The following is a 22,611-nucleotide window of genomic DNA, read 5'->3' as shown; positions in this document are numbered from 1 at the left end:
AGGTTTAAACTGAATAGTTGGTTGAATGTTAAAATAATATCGTGCCTTATTCTGGCAGCTATTAGGCCAAAATTCACTCCAAGCATTATGTAGATATAATCCTGGGAGAGCAGCCAGATCATGACAATAATTTTTATATGGAACAATATCACCGCATCCAATTGCCTCGTTCGCTAAGCGATCTGCTATCTCATTCCCATCTATGCCAGTATGTCCTGGAATCCACGTAAGCGAGACAGAGAACCCCCTCGAGTTACATAACTGCAGCAATTTTCTGATTTCTATGATAATAGGATAATTAATATTTGATTTAAATGGAAATTCTTGAAGAGCTAACAGTGCACTTCTGGAATCAGTACACACTATTGTTTGCTGAAGTTTCATAATTAATATATATTCTTATTAAATACAACAGAGCAACCAGCATCTGTCATCTTGCTAACTGGCATTAAATTAGTACACAGGCTTGGTACATACAGCGTGTTTTGCAAGTTAGTAACTGCATAATTCTTACCATTCTTAGATAAAAAGGTTACTGTGCCTTTTCCTTTAATATCAGCAGTGAGTTCTGCTGTCGCAAAGTTTAATTTCTTGGAGGCTTTTTCTAAAATCTTAAAAAGATCACGTTGATAAGTAATATGAGATGAACAGCCACTGTCTAAAACCCATATGCTGTCTTCAGGCTTCTTATTATGCAAGAAGGCACTGCATAGCATAGTTTGTTTTTTGATAACTATTATTAAGTTTATTGAGCTTACTCTCATTATTTTTCTTCCAGCAATTTGTATAAATTTTGTGACGTTTGCGTTTAAAAATGTTCCCCTTTCGTTTAAAAATATTACAGGAAACATAATATGCTTGTTCATTAAAAGAACATTCAGGTTCATTATTATTTGTAATTTGATGGTGACGTGCTTCACATTCTTCTACTATTTTCGTTTTAAGTACATCAGGCTTTGGAAGTATATCGCGTGATTCGATAGCGACTCTGAAATTGTCATATTCTGACGACAGACTGTATAACATCATAATTAACATAATAATTATAGTCTCATAAATTCTCATAAAATCGTTACTGTTTATCGCTCTGCTACAATATTAAGTAAATCAGGATTGAGCGCAGTGGAATGTTTTGTTATTTATAAAAAATATATTAAAAAGCTTAAAAGACACTATTTTTCATTGAGATAATTTTTATACATAGAATAATGAGTATTTATAATGTTTGTTGCTAAGTAACAACTCGCTAAGAAGTATGTATACTTCTTCACAATTTCCAATCCGTGAATTCTCCAGAAGTAATTATTGATTTATTTAATATAATTGTAAGATAAATCAAAAAATGTACCTTGTAGATATAATAAAATTCTATGTCTACTTAAGTGTTCGAAAATAACACAAGTAGACAAAGAATTTTATTATATCTACAAGGTACATTTATTGATTTATCTTCATAAATTTATATACTTACCTACATAAATTTTACTATACTTTAAATTCTACCTTCATATATTTTAAAGTATAGTAAAGTTTATGTAGGTAAGTATATAAATTTATTTGTGTTAGTTACGTACTTCTATTGGAGTGGCGCTCAACATATAGCTAACACTTAGTTACAGTTTTTATTATTATTTGATATATTTTATTATTATGGAAAGAAGTAATTATGTATTTAGAAATTGTATTATTAATAATAATGAAAGTGAAATCATTGAAATACTCAATTGTGGATTTGACCCAAATTTAGAAGGTGGTTGGCCAATTAGATTAGCCGCACGTCATGGACGATATTCCATTGTTAAACTACTACTACAGCATGGAGCAAACCCTCACTTATTAAGTGCTTCTGGTGAGTTTCTTAATATCAGTCTTTGTTTTATTACTACAATCTATTAAAATTATTATGGAATTTTTAGGTGCATCAACATTGCAATTGGCTGTATACTCTAGTCACGAATGGGAAAGCGATAGTTGGTCTTTTTTATTGTCTTGTTGTGATTCTTCTCAGTTGGCAGATGGTGCCGCTGTAGCAATAATTTTTCAAAATGTAACAGCACTCAAGAAAATATTAGAAACTGGTCGATGTAATACTAATATACCTACAACTTTAACAGGTAATTCAGTTCTAATATTGTTATATAAAACTTGACTTAATTTCATCATGTATTAAACGGTATTGATAGTTAAAGGTTTACCAAAGTATTTTGTATAAGTATACTTACTTGAATGTCAGAAATGGCACCGTTTGGTAGGTACACCTCATCTATATACAAGTGGGTACATTTGTAGGTACGTTAGAATATTATAAGTAATTTAATACCTCAATTATATTTTAAAAGGAAATGGAATAGCAAACAAGCTGGCGTAACTATTGCCATGAATAGCATAGGCAAACGGACATTATGTTATCATGTGACGATTGTGATATACCACTCATATATAACCATTCTGGAAAACTATAATGTCATGACTAATATCCTAAAATTTCATTGTCTTATATATTTATAAAATAGGCTAGACTAAGGTATCCATACAAACTACTTTTTATAGTCTACTTCAATTATATAAAAAAATAAATCATTTTTTGACAGTTGACATTTGATGCTGAAGTAAGATTACAAACCTGTACTACAAAACTACATGTCAGGTTGACCTCCACGCGGTTCTCCGTAGATTGTGGTAAATTCACCACGATTAACAACAGATGATACACTGACTAATCTGACTATATGTCCCCAAACTATACTTACTGTGGGATCACCATTCCAGAATATTGGTCTTTTGTCTTTGTCACAGCTGTTCTTTACGGCTATTCATAAAAAAAGTGTACGGTATTTAGGTTTCGTCTAATGTTGCGTAAAACCGAAATATTTAGGCCTAATATACCTATATTTTTCACATTTTTATTTTTATAGGTAAAACTGTTGAAGATTTGGCAAAAGGATACAAACTTCAGTGTCTATTAAATACTGCGCCATTTACAAATAATTATCTAAACGTGCGCACACCAGTAACCTCACCAAGAATTTCAAGGCAGAGTAGACCGGTAAATTTACATTTATATCAAAACTAATATTATTAAAGAGAAAGAATGTAGGTATGTCTTTCTGTTTGTTACCTATTTAACCAACTAAACAGTTGAAGGGATCTTACTTAAAGAAAGACAGGAAAATATGCTGCATTATTATTATTATTATTACGAATATAGACTATCCTTTATCCCAATAAGCTTATGGATAAAAGCTAGTAGCAATAAATAATGTTAAGTAGTTGTAGTCGAGGATTATAAATAGAGCTATAGAAATAATATTATAATACCTATATATGATGATGTTCACCGAAGTGTATGGATAAGGTCCACATGCAACCATTTTACATGGATGCATGAAAGAGTGTTATATTGCGCTTTCTTAAATATGTTTCTACACAATTATAGTCGTCATATTCGTGAATTATTGCAGTTTGTAGGGTCTCGTCTGATCTAGTTCCTACAACTGATTTATTTTATTATTAATTATATTCTTAATAACTTGGTATTTGTGATTTTTCTTAGTTAATTTCACACTAATCTTTATAAAATATAAGTACATATGTAGAATTTATAAATTTCTCTTTAAACCTTATTTTACCTACGTACGATGTGATTATTCTTTTTGGTTGTATATATGGTATAAGTTCTAAATATATAACAAAACATATATCTATCTATTATTCATTTCAGGATACAGGAAATTTAATAGCTTTACAGCAATCGCAACAAGTTAGCAATTTATCGCCATCTGTTGCTAGATTTTTTCATCAAACAGCAGCACAAACATCATTGACTCCACCAAGAAATAACTTAGTTACTTCTTCGCCAACTGTCGAATGATAAACATAAATTAATTGCAAGATCCCTTTGTAAAATAGCTATAGAAAATTATATACATGAAAAAATCTAATTTTATATATCTAGCTATTTAGTTTCTATTTGAGAAAATTATATTAAAAACTGGAATGGTATAATTAGGTAAATAAAATTATTATGACAAACATAGTAGTAAGTACACATTACTAATTTGTGATAGAATCCTAAAACTGTAAATATTTCATCTATTCGATTCTCCAAACTCCAATTGTTAATGTTTTTATGAACTATAACAATATTACTCTACCAAATATATAGGATTATAACGAGATCTATGTCTCTTACGAAGCTTTTTATACACAAATTCATCGTTGTGAAGATATAAATATATTCATACATACATCTTAAACATAAGGCAGTGGTATTATTTTCAATTCTACTCTGTATTTCTTCAAAATCTTCTTATCATCCTACATACTTGACGCCAGAAGCAAACTTTGTACAAAGTAGAACTTTTATTTAAATATTATTTGGTTAGTGTGAATTACGATATTGTTATTTAGGACTAAGATATTTCATAGAAACAATGTCTTTTTCGTAACGCAAAAAAATTATTCGGAAATTCAACTTGAATGGGTTTGACGAGTATCAGAGCCTGCTCATTTTAGTGATGTCCGTCGTACGTACTGTTTATGTCTCATTAGCTCTTTACACTACATAAGACGAGCCATCAGTTTTAAAAAAGACATTAATGTCTTTTTTAAAACTAATGTGTATGTAAACATAGATTTATTTGAAACTTCATCACTATACCTACCTCTATGCCTATACAAAATATCTTAACGAAATATATTTATTTTTATGTAGATTGTTATAGAAAATAAAATGTAACTGTAGGTACAGTGTCAACTGTTTTCATATTACTAACAGTCGCTACCTTCATAATTATTTAGCATTGACGTGTGTCTAGTTACAGTTCATTTAGCTATCGTCCAATTTTTACTTTAACTCAAGCTATTGTTTTCATAGTGATAAGTGACACAAAAAAGTAAATTTGTTAAAATGTTTTCGTACGTTTTTAACGTTATTTTTATACATAAGACGATTAGGTTGTACCTACCGATATTGACAACAGGTGGTGGGTGGATATTAGACTACACTAACGGATTACGATAGGTAAGTAGATTACATTAGTAAGACTTTATTGTATTACACATTTGCAAAGTCTATGTTCTAATTAATAGAATTTACTAGAATATGGTACAAGTTTGTGGTAAAACAAAAATATTTTATGAAACTAATATATCTAATTATGACACAATTTAATTAAATAGGTACCGTATGAAATCACATCTAGAGTTCATATATCCTATTTACGCACACATTTTAAATTTGACTCATAATTAAGAAATCATTACATAGATATATTATACATTAAACCTATTCTTCATAGCGATAATTATAACGACCACTTTGTGAATGTGCACTAAGCCGCATTATATTCGTAAAACTGTACATTATTTTGTCCTACTTCTGTAATCTACATTCTTAGTAAAAAAATAATATTCACAATGTATTATAAGTTTATTTTTAATTATAGGTACTTATAATATTGACATGTTAATTACTATAACGAATATTGTTCTCATATAATTGCAGTGCTCAGTGTTCAAGACAATAAAATGAAAAATAATAAATTAATTAAATGTACAACTGCGTTTCAATTAAACTAACTATTCAAAAATACTATCAAAAGTTAATTAGTATTATAAGTACTCCATGGACACGCTTGTGTTGGAGTGCATAAACTTACTTCTTGAGTTTCCACAAGGCTCTCATTGTTCTCCTTAAAAGTATATAAAAATTTTAGACACTCTAATTAGATATAAAAGTAAAGAAAGATTTTTCATTTAATCGTACACTAGCTGTAACCTACTACTTTTTAAAATTTTAGGTACTGTGATCATAACGCATACAATTGTGAATAGTATACAATATAGGTAAAATAAAATAATAGCATTCTGTATCCAAGAGTTAGTACACTAATTTTTTAACAGTAATACCCAACCTCCGATCGATCACCCCTTTCCAATTCAAACTGGGATCGAAATTACGACGGTCTGAGCTAAGGTTCGAAGCAGTCGCTCCATAAGTCGTTCCGCGGGTTTGGAGTGCCATTTGCACTCGCCCCCTATCGTCCGGTGAAGCTTTAAAGATCAGCTGCGGCCAACAGCATTAGTGTAGTCCGAAAGAAAAAGTAACTAATCTCTTTCTGGAAAGCTGTACCATTAGCCCAGGAGTGATCACCATTCCATTGTCATAAACAGACCTCAAAGAACGTAGGCAAAATGCATGGGCAAATCTCTGAAAATTCACAACATAATTGAATAAATAATAATAATAATAATTTACTTGTCGTGATGTACTGGGAGCATAATTCCTGTTTTCTTGAATAATTAATGGCATCCCAAGAATACCAGACATTTTACTCCTCAGATCTCTGATGAATTTGAATATCACGGTTTCCTGCAAATTACAATAAAATATATTATTACCACCATATATTAGTACCTACTTTTATTCCTCAACTAGTATGTAGATATATATAAAAACAGCAAAGATCAGTGAACAAAATGAGAAAACCTACCTACCGACTTAGTGTATGTTATAGCACAGATAACATAATCAGTAAGTAACATAATGGCAATATAACGACCTCGGAGGTCTAGCGGTTTAGGACACCGCTTTACTTCTGACGGTCGCGGGTTCTTATCGCACGGTACAAACTTATGAATATGATTATTTGTATCGCTCTGGGCCTTTTTTTATGAATATTACGTATGTATAAAACAAATATATTTTAATGCTTTATTTCACTGTATGTATTTTATATCTTACCTCAACATATTTTCGCATTGGTATAATGACGGGTAAATTCCTGGTCACACATATACTTGGATAGGTTAAGGGCTCTCCTCGCCAAAATCTTATTACATAATATGATGAACAGTCTTGTTCAGGCAATCTATAGCCATGCTGTTGACATAGATAACTTTGTATTACAGAAAGAAATACCACGAATACCTATGCCGTATGGCAAATTACAGAGTATTTACTATTTTTTCTGAAACAATAAGCGTTTGCGAATGCGATGAAAATCAATCATATTTCCAGAGGTAGGTAAGCTTTGCACAAAGTTGTCTGTCAGTTGTCTCATTTAAACTTAAATGAGACAGATAACACAGACAACGATATGACAGAGAAAATATAGGGTACGGATATCACCTGAGATCTCCTCGAATTGCCTTGAAAAGATAACGAAACTTTAATTTATCGATTTATTTATTATATTTTTTATCTTTCAATTAAGTAGTAGCAATTACTTCCGTAGGTACTTCCTTTTTTTTCCATTTACTGCTAAGTACCTATATTGTTTTAGAATAAACACTTACAATATTTTTCCAGTGGCGACGTAAATCCTTGTAAAATTTGAAAGCGCACATTTCTGGAAACGAATTGTGATGCTCCTCCACTATAGCTTTATTTAAGCTAAAATAAGAAAGTGGGTGATATTTGAAACGAGTAGGTATAAACTGAAAATTATGTCTAATATTATGGATAGGTATAATAAACTAAAAACATTACACTTCCTCATGATTGTCAACCCAGATGGGGCAATCGAGCTGTCAATGTTGTGGTGTACGTAAGACTTGTCCGATCCATCCTCCGAATTGGCCTGAGCCAAAGTTCGAACCCCTAGCAGTGTTCTCAGACTAGAGTCGTATCCGTCAGATCGAAGCTGGCCTTCAGCCGCTCCGTAAGTCCTTTAGCGGTCTTGGAGACCATCTGCATTCTAATCATCACCACATTCCGCTGTAAAACTAGTAATATACATAATACTTGGGCATATCTACCTTGGTAATACCCTGACATATTCTCCAGGAGCAAAGTCACCTTCCAATTCCATAATAATAACTATTTTTACAGGCTTGACTTCAATGTAAGTAGAACTTTCTAACAAAAATACATTTGTATTAATATTAATTGTTCTGTTGTGTAATTGTAATACCTATGTAGAAGCAATATTATTAGTGCCTTTTTATCAGGAGCAAGGTGATCCTAGGATAATAAGTTATCTTAGTAGTAGTAATAGTTATCTTAGGACAAGGAAAAATTATTTCTAGAAATTGCTACATAGGTACACTTAATTGACCTTAGTCCACATATTGAAGTATGTCTACTTACTAATAACCATCAACAAAAATAAAGCACGCTGTTTGGCGACTGAAATAGGTGAGATTGAGTTACTCACACAGACGACTTTTTACGTAGTCTACCTAAGTTACGTATACTAAGATAAGTACTTACCATTACTTGCTATATGATATTGTAGTCCATCTTGGGGTCCTTTGGTTGTAAGAAAATCTCTATTATTAATGAGATAATTAGTGCCGATTGTATTCCATAATGGTGCAATTTTAGCTGTCATTGTATACACAAAACACATTTCGAATATATCGGCCGTAGTCTTTTTTATAGAGCCATCCTTTTATTAAAAAAAATGTATATTAAATAAAAACCACTCCAGTTCAAATAGTCACATACAAACTTAGAAAATAAAATAGGAACGTAGATAGTTACGACTAGGTACTTTTTTTTTCTCATCCATTTTTGAAGTAGGTACACATATTTTTGTTCTTAGTAGCCTTTTATACACTAACTAACCCATACCTACATGGAACCTTATTCAAGATCTGACCCATATTGTTTGCCCTTCCACTGTTATGATTGAAAGAGTAAATACCTAATCAGGTATCTATGTAGAGGAGCACGCGATTATGCAACTCGCGATTATGCTTCGTTTTTGATTAACATTTTTGTAACTTATCAAGCAATTAAGTATTAAAGAAAGGTTTGCTTCGCTTTACATAGGTAGTGCCATAAAAACAATCAAGAAAATTAATTTTCACATTTTCTAATAATTTTTTTGAGTTTAATTACCTGTATAAGAGAGAATTTCAAGAACAATGAATTAATTTTATCATAGTCGTCGCCCGTTTTATTGAAGATAATGTGAATTTGTTTCAAATTTTTCTTATCGGGACTGGCTAATATAGACGAATTTGAAAATATAATAATTCTGTGTAACAAAAGAAAAATAATTTTGATACCAAAATATTATATAGTTAAGTTACTAGCAAAAAAAAGTATAATTTCCCGACTGTTTTCAACATAAATATGTTATAATTTCTAGCGAAACAGAAAATGCAAGTAAAAATATTACTTACCTACATTTAAGAATTTTCCAGTGATAATCAGAGGGAGCTGACTTATCGTGTTTATCTTTGATATTCGCAACGGCTGTTATATAGCCTAGAGTATCAAATTTTGGATTAGCAACATTCCAATGAAAAGTCATTTTAGAATTGATTTTATAAAAAAATAATAATATTACAAAGTAAATCAAAAGTGTAGGTCTGTTTTTACATTTCGCGCCAAGTAAACTACAAAGCTTCGTCTTCTTTTTTTTTTAAATATGAGGTACGCAATGGTCGCCTGACGGTACAGCCTAATATTATTTAGTTTTTCTTATTCTTGAGACTTGGATAATTCTTGTGTTTTATATTTAGACGCAGCGTGGGAAGGCCTCCAGCAAGGTGGACCGACGATCTGGTCAAGATCGCTGGAAGGCATTGGATGCGAGCAGCGCAGGACCGATCGTCGTGGAGATCTTTGGGGGAGGCCTATGTCTAGTAGTGGACGTCTTCCGGGCTGCGATGATGATGATGATGATGATTTTAGTAGTACTATCAAATCTTGTTTTAGTTTTTGAAACGATGATTATTACTTTCTGGTCCATATTCTAATACTAGCTCATCAAGAATTTAAAGTTCATATAGTGTATTTCAAATTATTAAACAAGTCTTCATTGTCGGGCCGAATTTTCTCCGGCATTTCTAATAAAATAAAGCTTGCATTGTAGACATTCAGGCTAAAGACAGAAATCAACATTGAGGTTAAAAATATACAATACTATACAATACTTGTCTTATTCTAAATCTTGGTTCAAATTCATTAATTTTCATAGTAACAGGCCCAACGCAGGCGTACTACTGTGTAAATTCATCAAAATATTTTAACTGAAAATAAAATATAAAAAAAAATCTGAACATCTCTCTCATCTCATCTGCCATACATTTGGTATGGGAATAAGAATTCATAGTAATTGTTGATATAGTAAATACACAAAGTTAATGTTTAATAATATTTATTATCTAAAATACAGGATATTCCATAGAGCAATGTAACCAAATAAACTAAACAATACCTGTAATACTACCTTAGCTTTTCTTATGTTAAATAGGTATAACAAATACGATAATACAGATTAAGACAAATTATATTATGGGCTTATTAACTCATATAAATTATAATAAGTGAGCGTGTTTAACATGTTTTTCATTTATTTGGAATAGTAAGGTGACGACATACCTGATTGTAAGTGGTACCCATCACCAATTTAGATGAACAGCACTATGGTCATCATATTATGCTACAGATAGTACTAGCTCATGCGTTTTTCTATTTTTTTTTGCCTATATTTGATTTACATGAGCGCCCGGGGAATAGAAATTGAATAGAAAGTGCGTTGCCAGGCTTTTAGAAGGAATAAATTATTTTCTTGTTTCAATAGTGTATCGGTTCGGAAATATTTAAATGATTAAAACATTACAAATGAGAATTTTTAAATAATAAATGAACACCGTACAATATCTGCAAAAAAGTATGCTGTGCAAACTTCACTGCAGTTAGTCCAAAATGCTACGTATATACGCGAACTTTTCTGTTTTTGTTTTGTAAATGGTTTGTTGGTTGAGCCATATAATTTAATATACATACATATAATTATCACTTAATGTATTCGAAAAATAAAATAAGTTAGTAAATTATACATACTGTTTAAAATAAAATTCTAACTTAATACAGATAAAACAATTAAAATCACAGAACATGTAAAATCGTACAAAGTATCGTATATACATGTATGTATATAGTAAATTCTTTTTTAAATTTACCTATACAAGTCAAATTAATGATTAAGTACATAATTTAATTTTTGGTTTTCAAACTGATCTCGTGCTTTTCGTAACACACCTTGGGTTTTATGTATTTCTCTACAAATCGCTCGTTGAACACTTCTTTTTCTCAAATTAGCAGCATTTAACTGTGCTAAAGTTTCTGCTAGTGTTGCTTTAGTTCTTGCCAGTTTCTGTTTTAATGTCTGATTTTCCTCATACAAAGATCCTGAAAGAAAAATATTGATTTCTCAATGAAAATTGTTATTTAAAATTAACAAAAAGACCAAAGTGATGAAATTAAAAACACGTACGTGGTGATAATGTAACAGCATCATTATGTTCGAGGCTTGACAATCTATCACTATCGATTCCTAAATCAGGCGAAGTGGGACGGTCATCTTCTGATTGTAGAACTTCATGTACAATCGCAATTTTATTGTCAGCTTCTAGAGCTATCTTACGCGTTGCCTCTATTTCTAATTGAGCATTAACTTCTAAAGCATTAGCTAACTTATCACGTGTCTCTTCTAATTCTCTTTCAATACGTAATCTATCGTGTTGAGCGCGTGCTCTCTCTAAAGCTGCTTGAGAAGCTTGTACTGTCGCTTCATCAGCAGCACGTCTTAATGCCCTTTCTGTTTCTAGATAGGTAGATTCTAATTGCTGTCTCTCCTCTCTCAATTTTTCACTTAATTGTACAGCACCAGTATACTGCTGCTCTATGTCTTTAATCTTTAATTCCATGCAAATTAAAGAATTGCTGGTCATTTCAATTTGTTTATTTAACTCCACAATATTTGTACGCACTATCTAAACTTCCTTTTAGTTCATCTCTCTCAATTATAAGTTCACTAATTTGTGTTTTTGCGAATTCTAATTTGTTGTTTAGATCGTTATTTTCCTCTTCTAATAATTCACTTCGCTGAGTTATTTGGTTTATTTCCTCGAGTAATGCCGATTCATTAGTAGTTTTGTTATCATCAGAACGTGATCCATAGGAAACTTTAGAACGCCTTGATCTGAACCGACTGTTTTCTGACATAGATTCTCTAATGCTGCTCCAGTGTCACAGAGACCTACTCTAGCGAGCGATACATTTCTATCTGGTTCCGACCAGCACTCTGATTCAGAAATAATATCAGCCTGTGGAAAATGTTTTAAAGGCTTTCGAGCAGAGTACCTATTTTCGTCACTGCATGCGACATGATGTCCAAACAACATTGTTAAGTCCTCAATCCTCAATGATTGCGATATATCAAGATTGCTTTCATCCATTGTGAATTCTTCAGGAGCCATTGATTCATCTAATTTCAAACCAACAGGTAAGGCTAAACTTTGTTCTAATATGCTTTCAGCTAATTTTTTCTTGTCTTCTCCAAGTACGCATCTGTATAGAAATAAACATAACTAATTATATAATTATCAATTAGTCTGACTCGTTATAAATCCAAGAGAGTTTTAGTATCCATCAGGGACGCCAACTATACGAGCGCCCGCGGTACGAACATTTTTGGACATTTGTAGAAAAGAGAAAGATCAAGTTTGTATAAATTTGTGACCTATTGAAGTCGGTCATGTTAAAGTCATTATAAATTAAAAATGCAGGATCCGAGTAATAACGCGTAGATTATTTCTAATTACCTGATTATTTCTTCATTTAGGAGTTGAAAATCTATTACGTATAAAAAATCCAACTAAACTAATGCTCAATAAATGGATAACGACAATCATCGTCATCATTTATAATATGTAAAGATAAGTTGGTTTGATTTTTAAAATTTCATATTCGTTATAAGTCTGAATTTTAATATACCTATTCACATCCTTTATAGCACAGCACACAGCTGTACTATCCGATCTTGGTGTATATCCGTTTTCATTTATTTATCGAGGCTTTTTATGATACGTATATTATGTCTATCAATTATGTAGTAGTTAGCGGTCTAAATAACTTAGCGGTATCTAAAATTTTATATACCGCTAAGTTAATCATAGTAAATGTAATTTTATACATTAAGTTATCCTTACTTCCTTACTAATATTATAAATGCGAAAGTAACTCTGTCTGTCTGTCTGTCTCGCTTTCACGCCAAAACTACTGAACCGATTTAAATGAAATTTGGTACACAGATAGTCTAGACCCTGAGAAAGGACATAGGCTACTTTTTAATGCGAAAAAAAAGTTGTAAGGTGTTCAAATTGGGGATGAAAGATTGTATGGAAGAATCGTTATTTTTGAAGCTAGAAGCTTGATACTTATTTTTGAGGCTCCTAATCAAATATGAGTAAATATGACATTTAAAGTATTTAAAAAAATTTTACCCTTAAGGGGGTTAAATAAATTAGGATATAATTTTTTTTATGTAAATTCGTCATTGTTGAAGCTAGAAGCTTGAACTTATTTTTGAGGCTGATGATTAAATATAAATAAACATGACATTCTAAATTTTGTAAAAAAAAATACCCTTAGTGGGGTAAAATAAAATAGGGGATGAAAGTTTTTATGTAAATTCATGATTTTTTAAGCTAGAATGATGAACCGAGTTTAATGAAATTTGGAACACATAATCTAGACCCTGAGAATGGATATAGGGTACTTTTTAATGTGGAAAAGGGTTATAAAGGGATTGAAAGGGTAGATGCAAGATTGTATGGATATATCGCCATTTTCCAAACCCTGAAACTGATTTTAGGCTGTTGATTAAATATAAATAAATAAAATGGGTTGTAGGGAATTTAAAGAAAAGTTAAATGTTTATATGGAAATATTGTCATTTTTAAAGCTATAAGCTTGAAGTTTAATTTTTAGCGTATTTATTAAATATATATTAATAGGGGGTTGATAGAGTAATGAAAGATTGTACGGAAGTGTCGTCGTTTTTGAAGCTAAAACTTTTTCATATGGCTTTTACGGTTAGGTCATTAAATATTTTGGTCAAGGTCACTATTTTACGCGGACGAAGTCGCGGGTACAGCTAGTTTTATTCTATAAAATATACCATGTGTAGCGGGAGGATGTAATACGATAGTATAATAACTGAATAAATTAATAGGGAAAAATAAAAAGAGTAACACTATTATAATTTTTTACCTTGCTGTTTTTTTATTCTGATTGCATTCATTCTTTTCAAACAATAATACCTATATTATTTTTCAATCAATATATATATATATATATATATGTATTGTAATTTGTCAAATTAATAACCAAAGACTATGTGTATTAAATGTTATGGATTATACTTACTTATGTGATAACAATTTATCTAAAAAATAAGCCAATCCTTGCAAACGTCTTGTTAGTAATTGTTGAAGATTTCTGAAATATAAATAATCACATTAAATGACTGTAAAGTATACAGAGTATATTATGATAGTAGATTAAACTAAAACAGACTAATGATTATATGACCACTGCAAGTAATAAAAAAATAAAGTACCCGGTGATATCGTCATTCTGTACGTTTTTTTGGAGTTCTCTTATTTTGTTTTCCAAATCCTTGATATGTTCATCTTTACACTTCATTATTTCTTCATATTTTTCCAGCTGAGAGTCACTAACATGTGCGTACGCCAGTTCTTTATTCTAGAATTAATCATATATTTCATATTACAAATATACCCAAAAAATATAAGTTAATAACCAGATATTTCTTTTGACTATATTTTCATGAATTTCCACCGGATCATGCCTTTTTTTTTAATAATGTCTTCATACCTTGTCCGCAATGCAAAACTGTTTCTTTGATATTAATATAGAGTTTTAAAATATATATGAAGATAGTATGGTATGGTATATACCAGAAACAGATAAATAAATAAAGAAACAGTTTTGCATTGCGTCCTATGGACAAGGTATGAAGATAAAAAAGCATTTTGTATAATAAGGTAGCGCGCACACGCGGACGTTCTCACCCCGCATATGTCTTCATTAAGTGCAGATCTTAAGACGTTCACTGTAAGTACTGTAACGAACACTGTAAGTACGCGAACTAAGAAAAATATTTTGTAGTCTGCAGGCAAAAACTTATTCACCTGAATGAACCTTTACTTTTGTCTTCCATCAGTCCGCGTACACGCGATCACAAACTAGGAAGGTTATACATAAAATTGACTAGTAATAATAAAAGAAAAAAGCGATATGTGAAAGTTGTACCAGTTTAAGTTTTTTAATTTCTTTATCTTGTTGTTGGATCTTCTTCATACAACCTTTTATCATTTGCAAAGCTTTGTGGTTTTCCCTTCGCAACTTAACAAGTTCATCCTAAAAAGAAAATAATATATTTTACATAATATTATGGTAGTATTAGTAAATAAACGCCTTGGTATTAACAATAAAAGTAATTTACCATATCTTCATTATTAACCGTTACAGCAAGATAATCACTGCAAAGAAAATTAAAAATAGATATTTAATAATGTAATCTCATATTATTAAATTTGAATAAATATATTTTAGGAATTACAAATAATAAATTTTAACTTACCCAGCAGATTCAGATTCGAGGCATGTGTCATTGGCCATTAAAACTTGATCTTTTCCTTCCGATGCCTAAAAATAAATATAACGAAAAACATTAATCACATTTTAAATGTATTGGTGTAAGGATAATAATAAGGATTTAATTATTTATAGATTTACTTTTTGCATCTTGAGGAAACATATTCTAAAAGTCTATAAGTATTTATTATGCAAAGATAAATTGAAATCCTTTCCTACAATAGTAATGAAATGAAAGATAAAAAAAAACATTATATTGGACTTTCTTAAAAAACGATTTTTTTAATTCCGTCTTTTTAGATCAGTGATTTTTTAATGTTACAAATAAATACATTATTTATGTACTTGCAAGTATTATAATCTTAAAATAACATGGATCTGGTAAATCTGGTAAATAAAATATTGCTTTATTTAACACCAATAAATATAATACTAGACGTACATGTATATAGCTAGATAAGGTAGGTAATCTCCGAAAGGTCAAGCCTCGGCAAGACCTGGAATAATCGGGGTGGAAAACGGTCCTATTATAGACAAGAATTGCTTCAAACGCAATCTGTTAATATTTTGGAAATAAAGTTCTTGGCTTTAGCAATATACTTACTTGTTCTGGTAGGTTTGTGTTATTTTTTATAGAAACATCATTGTTATTAATTGATACCTCCACACTATCATTTGATATGGAACCCTAAAATAAAATATAATAAAATAATAAAGTACCAGTGTTAACCAATCAACAAACCGACAAATTTTAAGAAAGCTTTGTGTTTTGTATCTAAAATGCGCAAAAAAGAATAGTTTCTTTGTTTTCCGAGACTTTACATTTACTGAATTGCCTGAGTACTATGTCGGTTATATAATAGATACCTGTTGTTCTAACACATCAATTGCTTCCAGCAGCAGCAAGAAGCTCTTGTTTGTCAGAAAGCTGTCTTCTCAGTTCCTCTACTTCTACTTGTAATCTTACGTTATGCTCCAATAGACCCTAAATAAATGAATTGTTGTTGAATGTCTTATAAAAATTCGACAATGTGAATTGAATTTTAATCGAGGCTTCTAATACTTACTTGTACAGCCGGTGGTGAACCACTTCCTAATTTTTCTTCTAGAAAATATATTCTCAGTTTCAAATGAAAATTCTCTTTTCTTAGGCCATTGAGCTGTTCTTCATACTGTTTCATACTTACGCCGCTTACAGATGTGACATCTGAAATTTAAGATTCTTTAGACAAGATCATTATGGACATATACAGATTAAAAATATTGTAGAACAAATAATTACCATTTGAAGCGTAAGTACTACGTATAGTATGTACAATTTTCATTATTTTGAAAATTGGAGTTGGAGTTAGTTGTTGTATTCTACAATTAGAATATTTTAGTAAAACAAATTAGAAATATTTTCATTATGCCTATAATAATGTAATTTCTATTATTTTGTAGTTGTAGATTTCAATCTTTAAAAATTTCGTGTTACGTTCGTCCGCATTGGAACCCTAACTTACTGAACCGATTTTGATTAAATTTTATACGAGTACTAGGTAGGTGCGAATAGGTTGTTATCGATTTTTTATAACTTATAAGGATAGCCGACAGCAAAATAATCTTCATTTTGTAGACATCATGTTTTATTTTTATCTTGTATATTTTTATTAACCACTATTTTTTAATAGCGGTATTAATTTATATGACAAAATAACCTATAAGTTCCCCAATATGGTAATACTTTAAACTACTATTGGGGACTCACGCTTTTCTTAAATTTTAGTGCAGATAGATTTTATTACAATTTGTTTACAAACACGGGTACGATTTCGCGAGCTCATCTAGAAATTATTAAATATATTAGTAAATAATAATCAATTGGTAAAAATATGTCGTTAGAATATGTCATCTTACGTCTTAAAGTATTAAGTCTGCAAGCCAGCTTACTTTTAATCTATAAATATTTACAATTAACTATGTAATAATAAATTATATTGTGGCTAAATTAATTGTAACAACTTTTTCAACTGTGGTGACGTTTTTTTTAATATTTACCATGGCCGTCGGGAGTAGGAAGTGACATTTCCTGAAGCTTCCTAGGGCTCGTGCTGTAAGAAACAAATTATAATGAATTTCTCTAAAGACAATATGGACCTAGTGAACTGACGCTATAAACTCGTTTATGTAGATTGTACCTTTATAATATCGTTGAAAAAATAGAACTGCCACACATCAATAGTTTTAGTGTGTGCGTCTGAGTACATGGTCAATTTAACCTCAGTGGTCTAGCGGCTTAACACAACTTTTTACTTCCGATGGGTGCAAGTTCGATTCCTCGCACGTTGCAAACATTTGTATTTACGAGTATGATTGTTTGAATCGGGTCGAATACAAAAAAATATCTAAGTATTTATGTCAGTTGTCTAGTACCCTTAACACAATCTCTACTTACCTTGGGCTAGATGACGTTGTGTGAATTGTCCAAGGGTATTATTTATAAATAGCTTAATACCACTATTTGGCCCTATCCATTAGCAATTTATTTTTGTTTAGTAGTTCTCTCCCATTATGTGGTAATTATATAATATAATGTTTTTCGTGTATAAAGAAGTCATAAGGAATTAAGGTGGACACCATCATGTCCTGTAATTTTTTTACCTTAGAACAAAATTGGGCTAAACATTTATCGACATTTGGATAATGTTATCGTTTGCTTTATTAAAGTGACTATAATGTGCGTAATGACGTAACTAGTTCCATTTTTGGTCGGGATCTCCAAAAAAATGTTCCGGTCTGTGTTCTTTTAGATTTTGAAAACTTATGGTACCTACTCCTTGGTGTAACACAGTTTATGGTCTAATTAATATATGTAAGTGATTTTTTTGTACATGATATGATGAAATGCTAAACCAATCAGCGTTAACGATTTAAGTGTGGCATAGTACTAGACTATATTTAAGTACTCGGTCGCATCGGTATTATCGGGATTTTTTCGAGCTACGTGGATTTGTAGTTTACTACCCCGACGAACTACAGGAGTCATGAATTCGAAACTGGCTAACAAAAACAACTTTGTAACTGACTCGCTGGTGATGGAAACACCGATAATAAATAAGATTTATCTAAGTTTCTAAGATTCTCCCCTCCGATCGATCCCCCGTCCAATTCAAACGGGGATCGAAATTACGACGGCCTGAGCCGAGGTTCGAACCCCTAGTGGTGCCCTCAGACTAAAGTCGTATCCGTCCGGCAGGAGTTGGCCTTCAGCCGCTCCATAAGTCCTTCCGCGGGTTTGGAGTGCCATCTGCACTCGCCCCATAAGGTCCGGTGAAGCAGTAAAGGCCAGCTACGGCCAACAGCATTAGAGTAGTCCGAAAATAAAAAAAAAATCTAAGATTCTTTTCTTTTTCCATTAAAATGTCCTATTTCAATCAAATTAATTGTAAAATTTATCTTTTATAACTTCACCATCTTTATAATTTCATGAAATTTTTCAATACGCTATCCACAATTTAATTATTTTCTTTAATTAAATATGACGTATAATCACATCTTTACATATAAATAAAATTGGAGTGCTGTTTGTAATATTGAAATAACCATTTTTTACTACATGCATATGAATATAAATGCAGTACATACACCAAAATATCATCGTTTACAATTTTTGTCTGTCTGTCTGTTTGTTCCGGCTAAACTCTGAAATGGCTGGATTGCTTTGGATGATTGGATGCCGATTTTGACGGGACCTTTATTGGCAGGTAGCTGATTTAATAAGGAGTAACTTAAGTTACTTTTATTTTAGAAAAATAAAGTTAAATTCCACGCGAACGAAGTCTCGGGAACAGCTAGTCAACAATAAATGATCAATAGATGGGAATCTATAAATGTGTACGTATACCGCGTACCTAAAAATTAAAAATTCAATAGTAGCCAGCTATTTTAAAAAAATATGTTTGTCGATTGACGAATGTACTTAATAAACGATCGTATTATAAACGATGAGTAGGTACTCATATCAACAAAAAATTATAATTGAGTCGAACATTTCCCAACTTAGGGGAGGAGGTCGTTAGTAGACATATGAAATTACTTGACTTAATGTATCTAGCAAAGTTGACATCATGCTCATATTATAATCCTTCACGCTCATCTTATCTTATCATCCCTCACTGGTGCCCCCCTCCTCCCCTGATCCAGAATAAACCGTAAAAGCATTAGAACTATTCCACTAAGAACCTTTAAAAAAATCAATCTTAAAAATAGTGACCTGTTTATCATTATCGTATAAATCATGCAATACACATTGACCTCCATTATATACAGTTGCATATAATATAGCAGACCTAACCAAATATAATCCTTAATAAATATCTAGTTACTAATATATAATATGAATAAGAATACGTAAGTTGAATATAAACATCTACTGCTCCACATTAATGTATTGTAAACAAATACATCAATTATTATATATGTATTGATAATGGAGTAATAATTTACAGAATTATTAGATCTGATGAGATGTTAGGTATAACATTATAATTTTTACATGCATATTACAAATTATTTCAAAAAGTGATACAAAATTAATAAATAGATACTATAATAAACAACTTATAAAAATATAACAAATAACCTAGCTTTATGCAATATATTTCGTAATTTATATACATATCTATAATTATTATTGTCTAATGTAATAAGTATTATGTACTAAAAGTATAAAATGTCAACATATTTATATCTATAATCATTAGAAGGAAAAAAAATAGCTAACGTACCTAAACGGAGTTGATATGCTATTCCCATGCTTTGAACTATGCATTCTTGGTAACGTTGCCATTTCAATTGCAATGTTGCTATTTATTTAGAGCACGGTGCAATATTTAGATACACATGATAAAACAAATACTGCACTCTTATTTATGTGTGTATGTAATACACCAACACGATTAAAGAAGCACGACTGACTTCACTTTGAACTTCTCGGTGACTACGTACGTATTGTAGATAAGACTAATGTATTTTTACTTCAATTACATATCACTGCGTATTAGTTAATTAGAATAAACACTGGTATAAGTTTTAATTGTAAAAAATAAATTATAATGAACTGGTGATTTACAAATGACTACGCGTTAGATTTTTTCGACGAGAGTTCGTGTGGATTTAGGATGAGACTTCGGGACAGATTCGGGAGCGGTCGTGTATAACGTAAGGGGATAAAGAGCAATTGGTATACAATATAGAACAGCATGGCGGCGGGAATAGAGAACCGAGAGAGATAACTAGATTCGTTAGAATGGGATGCAAAGACTGTGCCTTGGGGACGGATGCTGCTCACTGCACAACAAACAAAAATAGACGGCGGCGCCATTAGCATCTTCGGCGCGCTCTATATTTTCAATTTATGCCTTACTTCCTGTATAAGCGTTAACTAATAGGGATGGAACGGAAAGTGACATTATCCATATCCATATAATTAATATTACTGCAATATAAAATGCCAATTTTAAAATTAGGAATAGCATTCAACTATGTACATAGCTAATGTATTATTAACGGGGGGAAGGGGATTGTTAGCAATGGGAACTAGTAACTCCTATTGCTAGCAATGTACCATGTTAGGTCGACCGACACGTGGTTCTCCCTGGAAACCATCGTGATGAATTCTTGGTGCATTTGTCACGATGGGCTAACTGACCTGACTTCGTGCTCATCTTATCATCCTCCAATGGTGCCCCGCCAGCGTAAACCGTTAGCGCAGGCGGGTGCAGCATTTCATTAACATACAGAAAAAAATGTATTATTAGCTATGTACATAGTACGTAGTACGTACGTACAGAGTTTGTTCACAACGGTGTGAATGGTAATGGAAAAAATCAGACCAAATCTTGCTTATATAGTACAACCACTATGTAATAGAATAAAATGACAATAATCTAATAATTCCGTAAACATTTCAGTATTTTCTGGAAGAATATATTTAGTCCACAATAACATTTTTAATTTTCCATGCGATATTTCAGTCATTTTTTTTTCGTACAACTCTTGTGCTGATAATTACAAAGATAATAATACATAAATATTTAGGAAATAAATGCGCAGTCGTTCTGAAGTGAAGGACTTATCTATATTTCTATACTAATATTATAAAGCTGAAGAGTTTGTTCGTACGCGCTAATCTCAAGAACTAACGATTCGAATTGAAAAATTCTTTTTGTATTGGATAGTCCATTTTACGAGGAAGGTTTAAGCTATAAAACATTACGCTACGACTAATTGGAGCAGAGCTGCAATGAAAAATATTACAAAAGGTGGGGAAATTAAACTCAGACGAAGTTGCGCAGGTCAGAAGTTTTCGGCCATTCTATTTCATCGAGTTTTTGGTCTCCAAAACTTCTAACAATAAGATGGTTAAGATAGTTGTGCTATAAGGCTTAGTGAAAGTAAGCTGCGATTCCGAGGATTGTTTGAAGAGAAGCATCCTCGCAAACGTGCAAAAAATAAGTAATTTCCTTCCGAAAAAAAATTATGATTTCCTCTCTCTCTCAAATTTATTAGATGTTACATTATACGCTGAAGATATTTAATTATAATAAATACAATTTGGCCTATGATATTATTAGACAGGTAAAGTCCATGTCACTGTTGATGTTCTTCACGCTACAACCAGATTTTTTTTAATTTATATTTTTTTCAGTATACATATAGGTTTAATTATTACTTGTTCGCAAATTAAACCGGGGAAAATGACAGATTTTTTTACATGTTTGCAAGAGAGCAATTGACCCTCGGATCGGACTTTAACCATCTTCATAACATCTATATTAATCATCTTGGAAGTTTTGAATCATTGGATCGATAAATTATATCTAATTCTTTCCGCACTGTAAACAAAATAGTCCGGTATAGAAGATAAAAATTGGTAAGATATCTGTAAAGTCCGCGTTTGAACTTGTGATAATTTGTTGCTAGCAAGTGTGTGGAACGACAAATCATCAATGAAGAATTATTGTGAAATTAGGCATATCCGTAGTAGTTTGAAATATTCTTACATTTTTTCCTGTAATACATAAAGATGTATTATAATTGATAAAATCATGTATAAATAAATACATGATTTTATCAATTATAATTATTTAATATTTTTTAATCAGAAAGATCGAATCTTTTACATTTAGTCGATTAATTTT

At 31.3% G+C, this 22,611-nt stretch overlaps 2 protein-coding genes and 1 pseudogene across 2 annotated transcripts; 1 reads left to right on the top strand and 2 right to left on the bottom strand.

The window, feature by feature from the left end:
• The first annotated feature begins 1,650 nt into the window (after positions 1-1,650).
• On the top strand, positions 1,651-3,885 carry LOC131844003 (uncharacterized). Its single transcript, XM_059192792.1, has 4 exons — positions 1,651-1,849; positions 1,917-2,114; positions 2,916-3,046; positions 3,722-3,885. The coding sequence occupies exons 1-4, from the start codon at positions 1,651-1,653 to the stop codon at positions 3,869-3,871; spliced, it is 678 nt and encodes a 225-aa protein (XP_059048775.1). The 3' UTR covers positions 3,872-3,885.
• Positions 3,886-5,588: 1,703 nt separating this feature from the next.
• Positions 5,589-9,266, bottom strand: LOC131844009 (uncharacterized protein C18orf63-like). Its single transcript, XM_059192794.1, has 8 exons — positions 9,136-9,266; positions 8,849-8,987; positions 8,216-8,393; positions 7,762-7,861; positions 7,300-7,396; positions 6,746-6,883; positions 6,260-6,373; positions 5,589-5,693 (listed from the first exon to the last, which is right to left on the bottom strand). Exons 1-8 carry the CDS (start codon positions 9,264-9,266, stop codon positions 5,604-5,606), a joined length of 987 nt encoding a protein of 328 aa, XP_059048777.1. The 3' UTR covers positions 5,589-5,603.
• Positions 9,267-10,600: 1,334 nt separating this feature from the next.
• LOC131844005 (centrosomin-like) lies at positions 10,601-20,744 on the bottom strand (annotated as a pseudogene).
• Positions 20,745-22,611: the final 1,867 nt, after the last annotated feature.

Source organism: Achroia grisella, unplaced genomic scaffold, assembly GCF_030625045.1.
Source record: "Achroia grisella isolate CSIRO2021 unplaced genomic scaffold, CSIRO_AGI_Agris_v1 utg3627, whole genome shotgun sequence".
In the NCBI taxonomy this organism is placed as follows: Eukaryota; Metazoa; Arthropoda; class Insecta; order Lepidoptera; family Pyralidae; genus Achroia; species Achroia grisella.
This window is presented reverse-complemented; position numbering and strand designations above follow the sequence as displayed.

Coding starts and splice junctions, on each gene's coding strand:
- LOC131844009 (XM_059192794.1), bottom strand. CDS start 9,266: ATGACTTTTCATTGGAATGTTGCTAATCCAAAATTTGATACTCTAGGC. Junction 7,397..7,761: donor TATGTCAGGGTATTACCAAG/GTAGATATGCCC, acceptor TTCTTATTTTAG/CTTAAATAAAGCTATAGTGG. Junction 6,374..6,745: donor CAATGCGAAAATATGTTGAG/GTAAGATATAAA, acceptor TGTAATTTGCAG/GAAACCGTGATATTCAAATT.
- LOC131844003 (XM_059192792.1), top strand. CDS start 1,651: ATGGAAAGAAGTAATTATGTATTTAGAAATTGTATTATTAATAATAAT. Junction 2,115..2,915: donor TATACCTACAACTTTAACAG/GTAATTCAGTTC, acceptor TTATTTTTATAG/GTAAAACTGTTGAAGATTTG. Junction 3,047..3,721: donor TTTCAAGGCAGAGTAGACCG/GTAAATTTACAT, acceptor TATTCATTTCAG/GATACAGGAAATTTAATAGC.